This window comes from Sander vitreus, chromosome 17 (genome assembly GCF_031162955.1).
Source record: "Sander vitreus isolate 19-12246 chromosome 17, sanVit1, whole genome shotgun sequence".
Taxonomy (NCBI): Eukaryota; Metazoa; Chordata; class Actinopteri; order Perciformes; family Percidae; genus Sander; species Sander vitreus.
Window position 1 is genome coordinate 643,849 of NC_135871.1, and position 17,988 is coordinate 661,836.

Here is a 17,988-nt window from a genome sequence, read left to right on the forward strand (position 1 = left end):
CAGACCAAAGATTCTGGACGAGACGAGTGTAAACTAGCAGCTACTTGCAACACGTTGGTCTGCAACGTTCTGAAAGCTGCCAGTTTACACCAATGTGAGGAGACGGTGTATCCTCTCCATAGCAACGACTCTTTGCACTTCTGTCCTACCTTCTGACTTTCAGGCTTTTTTTTGTAGCTGGATTTATCATTTGTTGCGTCTAAATATGAATGTGGATGACGTTAGTGATAGTGAGATGCTTGCTACAGCTGCATTTCTAGTGATGTCAAATTTAAGTTTTATTTTCCATGATCCGTGACAGTCACCCCCCCCCCCCCAACCCCCACACACATGATTCGACCATCAGTGGACGATGGGCAAGACTTTACAGTTCTGATTTGACTATGATAATTCTTAGTCGGGGACACCCCTATTCTATACACACAATCTTATGTTCATTGGCTTCATATTGTCATGTAAAATGTATGAACAGATTTTAGAGTTAAATTCAGACCTCAATTTGTTATAGGTACAATGTAACTTTTTTTGTAACCAATCAGCATCGAGCGTATCATCACCCCTCGCCTGGCGCTGACTTCAGCCGAGTACCTGGCCTACCAGTGTGAGAAACACGTCCTGGTCATCTTGACTGACATGAGCTCCTACGCTGAGGCTCTGAGAGAGGTACCAAACCAATACACACTGGTTACACTCACAACATGTTCACATCCATCTGCACCAAGGAGTAGAAAAAAACCCTTTCACTTCTGGATATAGTGTCGTTAATGTGGGCCCTGCTGGAAACTTAAAAAGAAGGTAGTAATATGCCCCAGTAAGTAAACACAGCTAGAGATGTGCTTCTGTACGTTAATGTATTCTCAGCATGAGTGATGAGCTAGGACAATTTGAGAAGCGATTAAAGGATAAGTCTGGCATTTTAAAAATGCCAGACTACTCGTCCCTACTGAAGATGTAAATGTTTAAAAGTTGCTCACAATGATATAGTTGAATTCATAAAAAGTATTTTTTTAGCAAATGTTACTCAAACAGGAAAATAGTGCGTTTGTTTGGGACTATTTTTAGCTGTGGATTAATCCACATTTGGTGTGCTTGTCAATATTTCTGTAAGCAAGACGGTGTATGTTGGGTTACATGTGGGAATAAACTACAGTGTGTGTGCTTATGGTGGTGGAGGAACATGTCAGCCAGTGCAACAGTGTGTCTTTTAATGTTTTACCATTGCACATTGTACCTAACCTTCTGCTGTATGCCTGTTGATAACGGTGCAGAGGCACAACCCTACATGCTATATGCTTTGTGGCGTTAGCACAAAGGTGTTACACTCACAAGTTTTGTGCCCTTCCTCTCACCTTGTGGCGAGGAGTCAGGCCTCCTCGTCTCACTCTTTTGTGTCTCTGTAATACTCGTTTTATGTTGTTTACTGTCTCAATATGCAATAAGGTTTTTAAATGGTGCAGAAGCGTATGTATTTTCCAGTCTTGTATTTGCTGTCCATAACCTTGGCACATGAACGCTGCAGCAATAGTCAGGTAGGACTCAGGCAGCTCGATGAGTATTTCAGCAGCTACAAAGAGCCAGGAGAACATTAACATGCAACCTCTGTGTGAAGGTTGAGTTTAGCATTGAGTTCAGAGATGTTTAGCCTCCACACACCCCTTTAAATCCAAGCATGAATGGGATGCATTTTCTTTCCCTCTTGTTCTTAATTCACTTGACTTCAGTCATTTCTTTAGAGAGCCTGATAACAGACTGGCAACATTTCCAACCAGCTGTTCGCCACTTGTGAAAGATACTGAAGGAGTTAGCATCACTTGACTGCCCAACAGTGAATGGTTTTAGTTGATCTTCTTTGGTTATGTGGAAGAGCAAAGAAACGCAGTAAGATTACGTCTTCCTTAAAATAAAATAATCCTATCCATTTGTCTGGTTTGTAATAAATCACCCTCCTCTTTACACCCCCCTAAGGTCTGTTGGGAAACATCCAGACTTTAAAGCTGCACTCATCTTTATTTTTAGGAGACGTGCACTGTAAAGTTCACGGCTCAATCCGAGACCTCGGCCCCATTTACTTAACAGGCTGCAGGGTCTCCATCACTGGGTCGATGCTTTTGACTTGAGCTGCAGATCATCTCTCCTTTGCTGTCTCACAGAACGGTCTAATAACGTGAGAATGGAATGCTTTCAGATTGGATGCTCTGTATGTAATAAGTATTTATAAAATTAAATGTCCAAATTTAGCGTGCAAAGCTTGTCCTTTTGATGACTCAAATGTATACTATACAAAAATGTCTTTATGGTTAAATCGCTCAGAACACAACATTCTTTACAAGAGCACAGATTCTACATCTAGCCTCTTAATTTTTCTCTCATAGTGCACCAGATTGATGCGTTAAACTTTAACATGTACATTTTCTTCCTGGGGAGCATACCCCCGGACCCCCCTATATGGTCAGGAGTCCGCTGTATCCTTCTCACCTTTTTTTTCCCATGACCTGTTTGCATGCCTGAATGATAGCACTGGCGGATTCCCCACTCGAGATTCCTAGTGCAGTGATTTCAGACAGAGGTAGAAAAGCAAACTTCACATTTAAAACCAGCAGCCATAGATTTTGATTCTTTCTATTTAAAAGAAGTTTGTGTTTTGTGTGTGTGGGCTTATCGCAGGCCGCAAAATTGAAGTGAATCAAAACTTTAAGATGTCAGCAAATACCGTATCGTTGTCCTAAGAATCCATATAATATCCTATCGTGATAAGACTTGTGATTTACATCCCTAGTAATTAGCAAGCTAACAGCTGGTGAACACAGTGGAGCATTTAGCCGCTTAAAGAGCCAGATATTCTTCTCAGGAGTTGATGCAGATCAAAATGGAGCTGAAAGAGAACAAACACTGGGCTCACATACATCAGGACACAATCGCTGCGGCCGGGTTAGCTCAGTTGGTAGAGCGGGCGCACATATACAGTATAGAGGTTTACTCCTCGTCGCAGCGGGTCCGGGTTTGACTCCGACCTGCGGCCCTTTGCTGCATGTCATTCCCCCCCTCTCTCTCCTTTTATGTCTTCATCTGTCCTGGAAATAAAGGCCTAAAATGTCCAAAAAATAATCTTTAAAAAAAAGAAAGGACACAATTGCTGCTGCTTTTTCCGCGGTTTTTGGTGCTTTTTTATGCGTTTGTCACTTTTTAAAAATGTTTTTGTCCCTCTTTTTAAATTTTTTTTTTTTTTTATTCATGGTCAATAAACCTAATTTTTGAGTTTGAAGAAGCAGATATTATAAATAGTTTTGACTAATAGTTAAGATCAGAAGATGTTGAGTGAATCACAGACAGGTTTATGTCAACATTTAGTCAGGATACAGTTTTAAAACCATGTAAACATTTTTCTTTCAAATGTTATGAAATTTAATAAAACACCCAAAATGAAATGGATGTAATCACTGCTTTTACCTACCAAAAGAAGTTGTACGGCTTCCATTCTACATACATCCAAGTTATTTTGGCAGCCCATATTTCTGACATAGAAAACTTTGAAAACGGGTCAAATTTGACCCGAGTACAACACGAGGGTTAAAGGTCCCATATTCTGCTCATTCTCAGGTTTATACTTGTATTTTGGGTTTCTACTAGAACATGTTTACACACACAAAACACATTATTTTTCTCATACTGTCTGTCTGAATGTACCTGTATTCACCCTCTGTCTGAAACGCTCCGTTGTAGCACCTGTCTCTTGAAGCCCCCCCTCCAGAAAAAAGCCCAGTCTGCTCTGATTGGTCAGCGTTTCCGAGACTTTGGCATCTGCACTCACATTGTCACTGCACTGTCACTGCAGCCGGTGAATTACTGTAACTTCACTGTAGCAGCACTTTCTACCTATATTGTACTGTATAGTATAGTTGTGACATCACAACCGTACTGAAGTCCCGACGGCCCGTTTGAAGACAGTTACTGAATAGTGTCTGTGTGCATTTCTCTGTGGATTGAGCGATTTGATAGTTTCACAGTATTTATATAGCACCCTGACCTGCTTTATAATAAAAAAGACGTGGAAATCTCACTTTTCACAATATGAGACCTTTAAGCTTGTTCTGCTGATCCCAAGTAGCCAAACATTTATTTATGCAGCTCTAAAATGTTCTCAAACTTGAAGAAATATAGTGTAAATTCATGTTAACAACCTTGTTCCCTTTAGCTCGTGGTTTTTACAGCTCTGGTGTCGCCCTCCCTCTCCTCCCCTGTAGGTGTCTGCGGCCCGAGAAGAAGTGCCCGGCCGTAGAGGCTTCCCTGGCTACATGTACACCGATCTGGCCACCATCTACGAGCGTGCTGGCCGAGTGGAGGGCAGAAACGGCTCCATCACCCAGATCCCTATTCTCACCATGCCCAACGATGGTGAGAGCAGCAGCAGCAGTAGAACAAAAGCTTTCTTTCAAATGTCAGCCTTGTAGGCGACCTAGATATCAATGAAAATATGTTTTTTGCATTCACTGTAGGGCTGTCAATTCATCGCATGAGTGTCCTAGTTAACTCGCGATTAATTGCATATTTATCACGCATTTTCTATCTGTTAATCTGCTAAATGTACTTTAAAAGGGATACTTTTCAAGTTTTTGATGCTCAGGTGGTATTTGAGACTCAAAGTACTCCGGTGGTAACTCAGTTAGGGGTGCACGATATATCGACTTAATATCGTTTTTGCAATATGACATTGTGCAATATCGATATCGAAAACGTCCCGAAACGTATGTGATATACCGTTTATTTTGTGGAGAGATGCGCCGGTGGCTTAGCCTGGTCCTACCAGACTCTGGTCTATTAGCCTGGTCCTACCAGACTCTGGTACATTTCATTGGTCCAGAGAGTCTGGCCACTCTCCATTGACAAGTGTTAACTTCCTTGAAGGCGGGCACTCTGTTGAAGTTTAAAACTATTGGATCTGCCCAGAGCCACTCTGGATCTGCCATAACCAATCACTAACGTTTGGTCGTGACGTATGTCATGCGCATGTGCAACAAGAGGGGAGACCGACAACAACTATTGGCTTATATTTAGCATTAGCATCGCTAGCATTAGCCTTAGCCAACTCCTTCACCACTAACAGAGCGAGCTGGAAAATCAAACTGTTCCTGAACCCCGTGGGGAGGAGGGCCACAACATCATGGCCCCCAACACAACTCAGCAAAGATTGTTCTTGCTCGGGCTTTAACTTCTGGATATTCGGCAGCGTTGCTGCCACAACGGACCGAATGGCTTCGCTCACATCTTTCTAGAGCATGTCCTCAATGTCATCGTTCTCAGCCACTCCCTCTGTTCACTGATTGGACCTACAAATATTTGACCGGAGAAAACCCAAGAATATACCGCAAACCCAGACGGAGTACTGAAGGGAAATGAAAATTGAGCGGAAGTAAGCAGGAGGGCGGAGCCAGGCTACCGATGGCTGTGTGTTGTGATCAATTTAGAGCCCGCATATTTCATTGGCCAGTTGCCCTGTCACACGTGCACACTTGGACAGCATGAGTGAAGAGGAAGATAGAGACCGCGACGGAAGCGAAAGTACAGAAAGAGTGTGAAGGGAGTGGGTAAGGAGAAAGGAAAGAAGAGACAGAAAAGTAAGAACAGGAGTGTGGCTCATGGAGACCACGAAATTATGGAGATTGAAGAGGAAACGTTTGTAGCCAAAAATAATGCCTCCTCGCCAGCGTGGAAGTACTTTGGCTTTAAGGCAACAGATGTTGCTCAAGCTAATGCACTATGCAAAACGTGCCGTATGTTTGTACAGTGCGTATGAGGCAATACAACAAACCTATTTTCTCACCTCTAAAACCAACACAAGACACTGTACGATGAGTGCATAGTAATATCCTGAAAATAATCTTTATTTATTCAGGTTCTACTGTCAGTTTAAAGGTCCAATGGCATGAAAATGTCACTTTATGAGGTTTTTTAACATTAATATGCGTTTACCCCCCCCCCCTTTCCTCCTCAATAGCATTTAAAGCTACAGACACAGAAATGGCACATCTTAAGGAAAGCTCATTGTGGGACTGGTTCTAGTGGCTGTAATTCTGGACCAAGGCTGAATTTAGGGAAAGAGACTTCAGATACAGTATTAGGGGACCACTAAGGTCTATATAAAAGAGACTTCAGATACAGTATTAGGGGACCACTAAAGCCTATATAAAAGAGACTTCAGATACAGTATTAGGGGACCACTAAGGCCTATATAAAAGAGACTTCAGATACAGTATTAGGGGACCACTAAGGTCTATATAAAGAGACTTCAGATACAGTATTAGGGGACCACTAAGGCCTATATAAAGAGACTTCAGATACAGTATTAGGGGACCACTAAGGCCTATATAAAGAGACTTCAGATACAGTATTAGGGGACCACAAAGGCCTATATAAAGAGACTTCAGATACAGTATTAGGGGACCACTAAGGTCTATATAAAAGAGACTTCAGATACAGTATTAGGGGACCACTAAGGTCTATATAAAAGAGACTTCAGATACAGTATTAGGGGACCACTAAGGCCTATATAAAAGAGACTTCAGATACAGTATTAGGGGACCACTAAGGCCTATATAAAAGAGACTTCAGATACAGTATTAGGGGACCACTAAGGTCTATATAAAAGAGACTTCAGATACAGTATTAGGGGACCACAAAGGCCTATATAAAAGAGACTTCAGATACAGTATTAGGGGACCACAAAGGCCTATATAAAAGAGACTTCAGATACAGTATTAGGGGACCACTAAGGTCTATATAAAAGAGACTTCAGATACAGTATTAGGGGACCACTAAGGCCTATATAAAAGCATCCTAAAAGCAGCATGTCATAGGACCTTTACATAAACCCTTGTGTTGTATACAGACCTGTTGTTTTGATAGTCTATTAATTTATTTAGATGTGTTTTCCCATAACTTTTGTGTTTTGATATATGTTTAAGAATAACGAAATGAATATGGATATCCTAATATTTATGGTCAATATTGCAATATCACATTTTGTCAATATCGTGCAACCCTAAACTCAGTTCACATCAGAGTACATGCAGATAACTTTAGTCTAGAACCATCTGGAAGGGCTTTGAAACTCAACTTGTCATTCAAAAGACCCTTTTCTTTATATGTTTCTGCTTGCCATCCACTGCCGTTCATGGATGTATTATAAGACGTGTAAGACCCGCTCCCGTTCGGAGTCTCGGCTCCACTGCTTGTGCATCTGTTGGATATCAGTGTGGTCATGCACATTTTACTTTTAGATTTTTCTCTCCTTCAATGCTCTCACCTAAATCTCTTGGCAAGTCATTGTTTGAATTAGTGCAGTAGGCATCTCAAATGGGCTGAAGAGACATTTCTGATGCATGCAGTTACTGTACCATAGCAACACATGAAGAGCCTACTCCTATCTAGTTGAACTGGAGTCCCCCATCACAGCATCATGGGGAGGTGATTGTGTCGGCTTTTACTGAACACTGCTGGTGTTCCCAAGGGCTCTTGATTCAGAGTAAAGGTCTTTAAAATGACAAGCTGACAAAAAAAATCTTTCTTCTATTTCTGTCCTATGTGTGGCATTATGGTAATGCCTGCAAATCAGTGAGTGATTAGAATTTTGTCTCAATAGTAGATGTTCTTCAATGTGAAAGCAAACTAAACTATGTAGAGTTTACATTAATTGTACTGCTGTGCAAATACATGATTATTTGTGGGATATTTTGTGATAAAATACGTTTTTGTGCATCCAACAGACATCACCCATCCAATTCCTGATCTGACTGGCTACATCACAGAGGGTCAGGTCTACGTTGACAGACAGCTACACAACAGACAGGTATTCATCAGTCCTTTTTTAATGCTGTTTCTTCAAAACAACATTCATTCATCCAACTTGAGGTGAAGAGCTGCTACTTATTCATGGGTCAGATGGTTCCAGTGTTGGTTCGGATTAGATACGCCACATGTTCTACTGGGCATATTTGTGTGCATTTTCATCTAGACATGTGGAGTGATTACTGCTCAAATGCTTGCACCTGGGTTTGGTATTTTAACTGGGTGAGAATTCAAACTCAGGCATCACCAGATGCAAGCCCATCAAGATGCTTGACAATTCAATTCTTAGCCATCTTCAGAAAGTATTGCAGGCCTTTCATACAGCTAACGTGCATATGACGCAGGTCTACTGACTTGCGTTGGACATGCGTGGACACATTCGTATAAGACAGCTGTCACAGTAAATCAACAGTAAAGTCAACTGGTTGTGACTGTACACACTGACTGCATGTCCACAGCTTTCCAACACACTGTTAACACCTATATATGCAGGGTGCAATTTGTGAAAAAAGCAGAGGGGGGGAATGTTTTTTAATCATGCACAACTAAACAAAACATGCAAGAATGAAATCCCTGTTCCAATACCACCATGGATATAGAGCCACTCGGCCAGCCATGCCAGAACACGTATTTATGAACTTCAATATTCAATGGAAAATAATCTCAGAATGAAATGGAACAACGTGGTGTCAACATAAAACGCAGAGCTCTCAAGCCGCAGAGCAGAGTAGAGGAGAGCAGAGCAGAGGAAATGCTCGGTCGTTCCTCGGGAGTGTTTTGACCACGTTCTTTTTCCTAAACTAAACTGTCATCGCCGCATGACGCTCACTTTTTCTGGCTAACCTCCACCACCACGGTCCCTGAAAGGAGCGTCATCTGGCGGTGCCTGTAGCCGGCTCACAGTCACCTATTGGCGGCTAAACAACAGCCGCTGGAAGCCGGTGTCCTGGAGCTCTGTAGCAGCTAAATACAACCAGCAACTGCTGCTCAGCTTTGATCCTTCTATGGGTGTTCACGTTACAGCGCTTGACTTAGTTTAATATAATTTTATTTGGTATATAAATTATGGTTTAATGAAGTAGCATTACTATTGGGGGGGGGGGAGATACATTTTGTACACACCGGGGATAAAAATAATTCAGCAGAGGCAGGGATATTTAGACCAGAAAGGGGGAAATCCCACGTGCACATCTCTCCGCCCTCATCTCCCCATCAACTCCAATAGCAAACGACAACAATGGGTTGTATGAATTCCCTAAACTGATCAAAATTTGTAAACAAAATGGTGCAAGTTGAACAAAATGTTACTAATTGATATTTTGCACAAGGCGTAGGGTTTCTTGACGTGTGCAGAAATTAATGTTGGTCAAAATGTTTCATTCAGTATATCATAAAGCCTGTTAGCTAAGTCACTCTCTTATCAATGTTGTTCCTCTTTGGAAATATCAACGGAGAGTGAAAAGAAGTGGAATGCAATACTCTGGGTGGGTGTATCATCAGCATATAGATATCAGTTCACATATTTATGACAAAGTGAATATGTCCCTAAATGGACCTCGACTTGGACTGAGAAGACAGTGCTGTCTGTCATTGCGTTGTTTGTTTAGTAACCTTTTGTTGCAATAAAATGTTTTTTTAGCGGACTTCACATTTTGCATTAACAACACGTTATCAGACAATCTCATTAGTGCGGGGAGGTATGACCAAAACTTTGTATCTCGGTCTTTTTTAAGATTCTGGCGGTTTCACATTATATCACGGTATTTTCTTTCTTTTGCTTGACTGGGCCTTTATATAATATAGGTTTATAATGGCTTATTCTACTGTCAGGAGTACATAGAATATCACAAAAACATTTTAATGTCATCATGTTTACTAAAAGCTTTGATTACTCAAGGGTTTGCTTGGCTCCATAAGATTATACAATACGTTATATGAAGGAGAATACATGAAACTGTTACAGAATCTAAACTATTTTTATTGTGCAAACTGCAAAGTAGTAAAATATACTTAAATCAAATGAATACACATCCAAATAACTTTAACATTGTTTCCCTTTCAAAACAAAATAGTTGTAAGATAGTTTTATACAAGACACTACCTTAGCCACAGGTGACGTTAGGTTGTTGTAGAACAGTGGGCGAGTGAACGTAGCTCCGCTGTCTATGGAGGGAATATTTATTCATAATTCAAATTGAAAGTCCAAAGAGAAAACGAAGCGAGATCAAATTAAAAATAGTATTATTTTACTACGCTACTAGGAAAAATCATGCCATAATTAAATGTGAAATGTAAAAGCTTAAATGGCAATACTTCAATTAAAATCTCAAATAGAAAAAAAGAAATCATTTTACTTTAGCCTTTCCCTTTTATAATTTTTCTTTTGAATGTTATGTTTTACATTTGACATTTTAAGATTCACCTTTTACATTTTGATTTAACATTAAGCTTTTCATTTAGAAGTGACAGGGGTCAATTTAAATGAGGAGGCGTGGCCCAACGGCTGGTGGGGGGGTCTGAAACCACTTCGAGCTGACGGGGTGGGAGTGAGTATTACTGGCCGACCAGTAAGCAAGCGATCCCGGCCCCCGCCAGCTGGCTGTCACCTAAGACTGGAGCTTCCAAGTCCGACAACATATCGGAGCAAATGTGCAACTGGCCATCCATGTTTGTAAAACTGACCATATTCAGACTGTACACCGTTAATTTCTCGCATAAAACTCTCTCAGAAATGAATTTAGTGGTGAAATAGCAGACGAACAACAACAGACAGACCACAGAAGAACAGACGGCTCCTCTCTTGAGCATACGTTGTTCTGGTGTATCTCCGGTCTTTCTTCATCCTCTAACTCGTCTCTGTTCTTGAATGGGCAGTAGCGACCGGAGCCTCTCCCAGCTTAACAGACTGTTATGCTACCTGGCTAGCTGGCAGCTATAATGTTACCCAGCATGCTGTTCGGCGGTGTAAATTTGTGAATGTAAAATTATTAGTTAGAAATTGTATAATTCACAAATTGTTGTGTGCTATGGTGTTTTCTCCTGTTAAAGAGAGTTAGTTGTGGGTTATTAAATGTTGTGTTATAAAGTTCCTACCATGAGTGAGAAGAGTACACAGTTAACAGGCTCACATTCTCAATTCACTCGCAGATTACTTTGGCCGTAGCGCTCTCTGTGGCAATGCACCGGTATTACGGTGTATGAAAAATTCATATCATACAGGAAATGAATACCGGTATACGGTATAAACCGGTACACCGCCCAGCACTAAATCTCATACTTGTCTTTCAGATCTACCCACCCATCAACGTGTTGCCTTCACTGTCCCGTCTGATGAAGTCAGCCATCGGTGAGGGGATGACCAGGAAGGACCATGCTGATGTTTCAAACCAGCTGGTAACAAATCTTACCTACTGTACCGCATAATAATAATGCAGCCTGTAAACTGGACATACGTTTTTTTTAATAACTAAAAGCACTGACGAGGAGAATATATGGAGAGGGAAGTGATAATATGCAGATGTTTGACAATCCTTTGTGAACCATCTTTAATACTAGTGCAGTGCCCGTTTGGAACATGCCTGTTTGGAACGGGTCGATTGCCTGGCCCGGGGTATCACTGCTTGCTCATCCAAACACCTTCACACTCAACACTGCGCCTCCTCAGCTCCTGAGCAGTACACCTGCCATGACATAGTCGCGTCCCCTAGCAAAGCAAGTCAAGTCATCTTTATTTATACAACAGCATAAGCTGACCCAAAGTGCTTTACAACCAGGGCAGATGGGGTGAAGTATGCCTCAATACATAGATAAACAACAGCAGGCTACATAAATAAAAAAAAAAAAAGTGCATAACAAACACAACACCACAAAATGTAATACAAAACAACTTTTAAAAAAAAGAAGCAGTGGCTAAAAAGCAGTATAGGAAATAAAAAGACAGACAGGGAAGTGGCTTGACAGAAGCCAGGCAGCCTCAGACGTCACTAAAAGCAAGAAAAAATAATAATTCAATAAATTAAATTGGATTTGAAGTTTTCAGTCGTAGAACATGTCTTAATATGGGATGGGGGGCTGTTCCAAGGCCTGGGAGCAGACACGGAGAAAGCATGGTCCCCTTTAGTTTTGCAGCGTGAGTGAGGGACGGGCTGTTGGGAGGATGACCTGAGTGATCGGGGGCCAGAATGGGGAGTTAGCAGCTCCGCCATATATTGTGGAGCAAGTCCGTTCGAAGCTTAAAAAACAAACAGTAGGAATCTTCTAGAATATACGGGTCATTTATACACGTTATTTGCTAACAGCGAGCTATTTGGGACCAGGCTATTTCCCAAAACAAAACATGACTGATGCTTGACATGTTTGAGTTTGCTACATTGTAACATCTCCTCTCCTGTGAGTTTAGATGGAACCATCCCTTATAGTGTGGGTACATTTTGTTCTTTTCTTGCTTTGTTTTGTTTTTTATTGTCGTGGATACAACCTCTCGCCTCGGATTTTATCATAGCTTTATATATTTTTTAAATTGTTTTTGTGGATGGATGGCTGACTTTATGACTCTTTAAAAGTTGTGTGTGTGAATTTAAAAAAAGAAAAGCAATTGAATGACGCACATTAAGAAATAATTTATTTAGAGTTGTTTGGAGTCTGTAGAGAGCTGTACCCAGCATGCCGTTCAGTTGTGTACCAGCTAATAGGCACCGACATTTTTGTTCTTTTTCTTGTTACTACCGTTTATGTCGTAACCGGTGCCGTATTGGCACCGCGTTTCTGTACCCAACCCTAGTGAAGAGCCATTTAGTTAAACTAATGTCTCTGCTTGTCTCCAGTATGCCTGCTATGCCATTGGTAAGGATGTCCAGGCTATGAAGGCTGTGGTGGGAGAAGAGGCCCTCACCTCAGATGATCTGCTCTACCTGGAGTTCCTCCAGAAGTTTGAGAAGAACTTCATTGCTCAGGGTAAGAAGATGCTAAAGGAGCCATTCACACCCTTTCAACTGTATTTCCATGTTTTACTTAGGGAGGTACTATGTCTACATCATTCCTAATGGTGAGGATGCAGGCGTTAGCTGGCAACCACAGCTGATAAGTTTCATCTGCCTCTTCACAGAGGTAGCCATTACTCACTTCCTGTGTATTAGTCGATTGAAAGAAAACAAATCACCAACCATTTTTAGAATTGAAAAAACAGTGAGCCACACAGAACCTCATGCAAAAGTTCTGCTGTTTTATTTATGCAGTGTGGGAGCAGGAGGTAGAGATGGGGACTGAATAGAAAGAAAGGCCAATGTATGCTTTTGCGTTAAACTGACACCGACGGCGACAGCACTGAGCAAGAAGTAGCCCAACACAGACAGTAGCTCCATCATTTTTATTTATTTGACACTATATTTCCAACAAAAAGAACTTGAGGCACCATGTCAAGTTGGCCAAACTCAACCATCATTTGTCTGAACCCGGCCCAGCTCGCCGGGCTCGGGTTGGGCTTGTGGGCGACGTGTAGCCAGCCTCTTCTCAGGTGGTTGGGGAATGACAGACTGCTTAAAAGATGCACTAATACTATTTTAATAACAATGGTTTAAGGCACTGTGTAATGTAAAAGTGGCCACTTGTTGCTAACCCACAGAGAATTATCACCAACTCTGCACTTGCCCTCAGCTCTAAGGAGCTTTTTAGCTTATTTTAGCTTATTGTTTGGGTTTAACAGCTTGCAAACTCTGCCCTTAATAACCTCACTTCCAGCAGCAGGCAGCTGTTATTAGTGAAAAATTAATCAATGCTTAAATAAGCCACTGTATACTACCGGCTCAGCAGCAAACAGCCTACAGACAAAGTTAGCGAGCAGCTGGTGAACAGAGTGGAACATTTAGCAGCTAAAGAGTCTGCTGTTTATCTCTGGAGATGGTGGAGACCAAACCAGAGCTACAAGACGAGTGAATGTTAGACTTATACCCATGAGGTGGACACAGATACGACTCCAATGGGATGCTGATGTTGCTCTGTGTCCACAGCTTGGGCACAGAATTCCACATTTGTCAAAGCCCTTCTATGTCCATGTTGCACGGTAATAGTATTACAGGGGACCTCATGTGATTTAGAAATTACCCCACCAGGTCTGTGTTACATGCAGCACATTCACACAGGATAAGTAAAGTCTGTAATTTACTGACATCATCTCCCACAAATGATGTCAAAACTGTCATTTATATTTGCCAATACAACTCCAAATAACAGCTGCTTCACACCGGTCTGATATCACACAATCTCTGTTTTGGCCAAATATGGTCGCTAATTTGCGCTGTTTTTTTTTATATGACAAATTGTCCACATGGCAGATTTGCACGGGATTAAGATCACAGACGACAAATTGTAGAGGTCCCCAGGTAATACTTGTCCCATGAAAAAAGGGCGTTTAAGTTTCTTGGTATCTCTTTCCTAACGGTCCATTTGTAAGAAAATGTTTTGCTTGATGTGCCGTACAGTAGTGTGTGTGTGTGTGTGTGTGTGTGTGTGTGCCCACTTGATATCTGGAGGTTAACCAGCAGCGTGTGGCCCCTCTGGTCTCCCTCAGGCCCGTACGACAACAGGACGGTGTATGAAACCCTGGACATCGGCTGGCAGCTGCTGCGAATCTTCCCCAAGGAGATGCTCAAGAGGATTCCTCAGAGCACCCTGGCTGAGTTTTACCCCAGGGAGTCTGCCGCCCGGCACTGAGGAACACTAAGGGATGTCCCGCTTCTAGTCCCATTCAGCCTTTTACCCACCAACCTCCTCCCCCTTAATTCCTTTGTCTCATCCCACCCTACAGCCCTGCACCCATCCTGAACCTCACCTCCTCTTTCTCCACTGTTCTTATTACCTCCAGTTCATCTTCTTCTCATGAATCAAGCCACCCCCACTCCCCTACCTGGAATAACCCCCCCCTCTTCTGTAGATGTACTGTAGCATATACATGTGTTCACAAGTTGTGTATGGAAAGTGTCTGTGGTTGTAATGTCTACCCCCTTGATTGCAAAAAAAGTGAACATATCCTTCAAATTATAGGAGTCCTTATTTATTGGGGTGTGTTACTGCTGGATCCCCCTCTTCTTTTAAAAATAAATAAATGCTATGTAATTTCCATCTCCACTAAAAACAAGAGGTTTCCAGCTGAAGACGTACAGTATGTGTGTGTATAGAAGATAGATTACCCCCGCAGTCGGTATGAGTTAGGTGAAGCTCAGAAAGTTGGCTTTTTATTGAGACTGTCACAAATGTTGATGTGACTTGAATTCATTTTCTAAACTGAATGAATTTTGCTGAACAATACAAGCTTACAGCTTCACCAGCTGAATATCATAAATGTCACCTGCATTTACCTGAGGGTGATTTTATAGTCAAGTACTTCTTTTATTCTGTCAACGCCCTCTGTGTGGTTTAATAATAGGCAACTGCTGTATTTCTTCATGTCAGTGGCTTCAAGTTCAAGCTAGAACTGATTGTGTCGTGTCCCCTTTCTCCCCATGCTGAGGAACACAGCTGACCATGTTTCCCTTGTACGCTGACCCTCTCTTCCCTACTCTGGAAAAAATACAGTGGACGTTTACATTATTTGTGTTTTGATGTTTGATTTGTGCTGCGAAAGATGAATATATAAGATTATATTAAACATTCCCGTCTGTCTGCAGGAACTAATTCTTTGTTGTGCAACAATAATGGTTTTGTGAGGTCATGTCTATGAATAAATTAAATTATGTGAGTATGCTGTCTCATCTCTATACAAATATCATTCAACACCTTAAGAAAGGCACTGACGCATCGACCTTATTAACCAGCCAGTTAATGTCATCTCTGACATAACAGATTGGGTGGGATTTGGTAAGAAGGCAGGGGGGGGTTGATCATGCACAACAAAACAGAAGAATAAAATCGTCCTTCCTTTCATTACCATGGATATAGAGCCACTCAGCCAGCCATGCCAAAACAATTATTTATGAACTTCAATATTCAATGGAAAATAATCTCAGAATGAAATGGAACAATTTAGTGTCAACATAGAACACTGAGCTCTCAAGCCGGAGAACAGAGTTCACCCAGGAAACGCTCGCTCGTTCCTCGGGAGTGTTTGAACCATGATCTTTTTTCCTAAACTTAACTGTCATCGCCACATGACGCTCACTTTTTCTGGCTTCCTGCTGCAGGTGTCTCCAGGACAGCGTTTTGACTCACACGGTGAAAACTCTACCTGCGTCGCTGTCGCACCTGGTAGAAATGTAAAATGTCTACAGTCATTTTAAAGGAATTGAATATCCATATGAATACATAGTTATTCAATCGAGCTTTATATTGACAGATTCCGAGAGTGTTGGGCCAAGTGTTTTCACATTATCTGCTGATTAATGTTGGAACTGCAGAAAAGGTGCGTCTGGTGTTACTAGGCAATTACTTTTTTGTATATTTTGCTAAAAAAGTGTAAAAGTTTGTGCTGGTCACAGCTACAATAAGCAGCTCAGAAAGTCTGATACAAAACTTTTTTTTTTAACATTATTTGCTAGAATAGTTCATGTTAATTATTCATTTAAAGTCAGTAAAATGTCTTGTTTTTTCCAAAAGAAATGTCATTGGTCCCTTCAAGAGCTGCTATCTTTAAATAATGTTTTTTTGTTTCTGAGGTTTTAACACCCTGGTATGAGTAGGAGTGAATATGTTGTTCTGTTCAGTTTTTGGAATGATCCACCTTAATGGCAGAAGGATGACTAGAGCTCTACAGAAACATAATGGTTACAGATACCATTATCAGCTTCTGTTATCTGTGAAGCTGAAGTTCCAATCAGCAGTGTTTGATACCAGACTGAAATCTATCCTGTGTTGAATGTGTGGTTAACAGTTGACAGCAGTGTGTTAGCATTTGAACAAAGTGCTGTAAATCCACAGTGTTGTACAGCAGGCACGTGCACACATAGACAACAAAGGGGGCTTGAGCATCTGCCCTTTTTCATCTTTATTTTAATTTTTTTTAAATAAATTAATATATATATTCCTGTTTGCGCACAGCTTTCCTGTCAAAATGAATAAAAAATTGAAATATCCGGTCGGGAGATTAGACTTTGTTGACTTCCAATTAAAATAGATCAGTAAGGAAGTCAAACAGGCCGAGCAAAACAGCAGCAGCAAGAAATCTGCACAGGACACACCATCTGTAGCCATCATTAGGAATGTCCTGTACATTAATAACGCTTCATTCATTTATTCTATAATAGTTGCACTTCTCCATGTTTGGCAAGAGCATTGATCCATTCAAAGATGCATGCTGCCGACTGTCTGTCATCGACCATTAGAAGAGTTGTGTTAATATATTTAATGTTTTTTTTAAATAAATAATTATGAGATTTGCAATTTTTTCACAAAATGTCTTTTCACGTCCCTGTTGTGCAGGTTGTGTAAAGCCATGGGCCTGGTGGCTGTTTTGTATTGCAATCTTCACATTCTTGATATAGTCTGACTGATTATTTGATATCCATAATGTATCTCACTCCTCATAGATTCTCCCTGTGTCTCTGATGTTAAACTATTTTTTGTAAGCTTACATTAGAAGCATGTATTGATTATTTCTTTCAAAACTCTACAGTAGGCTACCTAAATGTGTCACATGATCACATGACAAATGATCATGCTAATAGCCTAGTATTACTGCCTCTAGTAGGCTACCAAAGTGGGCTATTTATTATTATTATTTTTTGTATGTATGTATTATCATTTACCTACCGTGGTAGGCCTATATACACGATGACATTTCACCTTAAATTATAATTTATATAAACTTTAGTAGAAGCTTTCTGATGGTGAATGTACTACTGTACTACTCTGTGTGTGGCTCGATGATGATGAAGGTGAACGTGCTCTGTTACTACTGTACTACTCTATGTGTGGCTCGATGATGATGATGATGAAGGTGAACGTGCTCTGTTACTACTGTACTACTCTATCCTGCTGGAGGCTATGCGTGTGGCTCGATGATGATGAAGGTGAACGTGCTCTGTTACTACTGTACTACTCTATGTGTGGCTCGATGATGATGAAGGTGAACGTGCTCTGTTACTACTGTACTACTCTATCCTGCTGGAGGCTATGCGTGTGGCTCGATGATGATGATGATGAAGGTGAACGTGCTCT

General features: G+C 41.2%; 1 protein-coding gene across 1 annotated transcript in view; it reads left to right on the forward strand.

Annotated features, from left to right (window-relative positions):
• atp6v1ba (ATPase, H+ transporting, lysosomal, V1 subunit B, member a) overlaps positions 1–15,575 on the forward strand; it is a 45,294-nt gene extending 29,719 nt beyond the window's left edge. Inside the window, exons 9-14 of the mRNA XM_078272982.1 lie at positions 540–663; positions 4,242–4,392; positions 7,761–7,843; positions 11,131–11,235; positions 12,666–12,795; positions 14,408–15,575. Coding sequence (XP_078129108.1) covers positions 540–663; positions 4,242–4,392; positions 7,761–7,843; positions 11,131–11,235; positions 12,666–12,795; positions 14,408–14,550 — 736 coding nt within the window. The 3' untranslated portion in view covers positions 14,551–15,575. The remainder of the gene's footprint in view (positions 1–539; positions 664–4,241; positions 4,393–7,760; positions 7,844–11,130; positions 11,236–12,665; positions 12,796–14,407) is intronic.
• Positions 15,576–17,988: the final 2,413 nt, after the last annotated feature.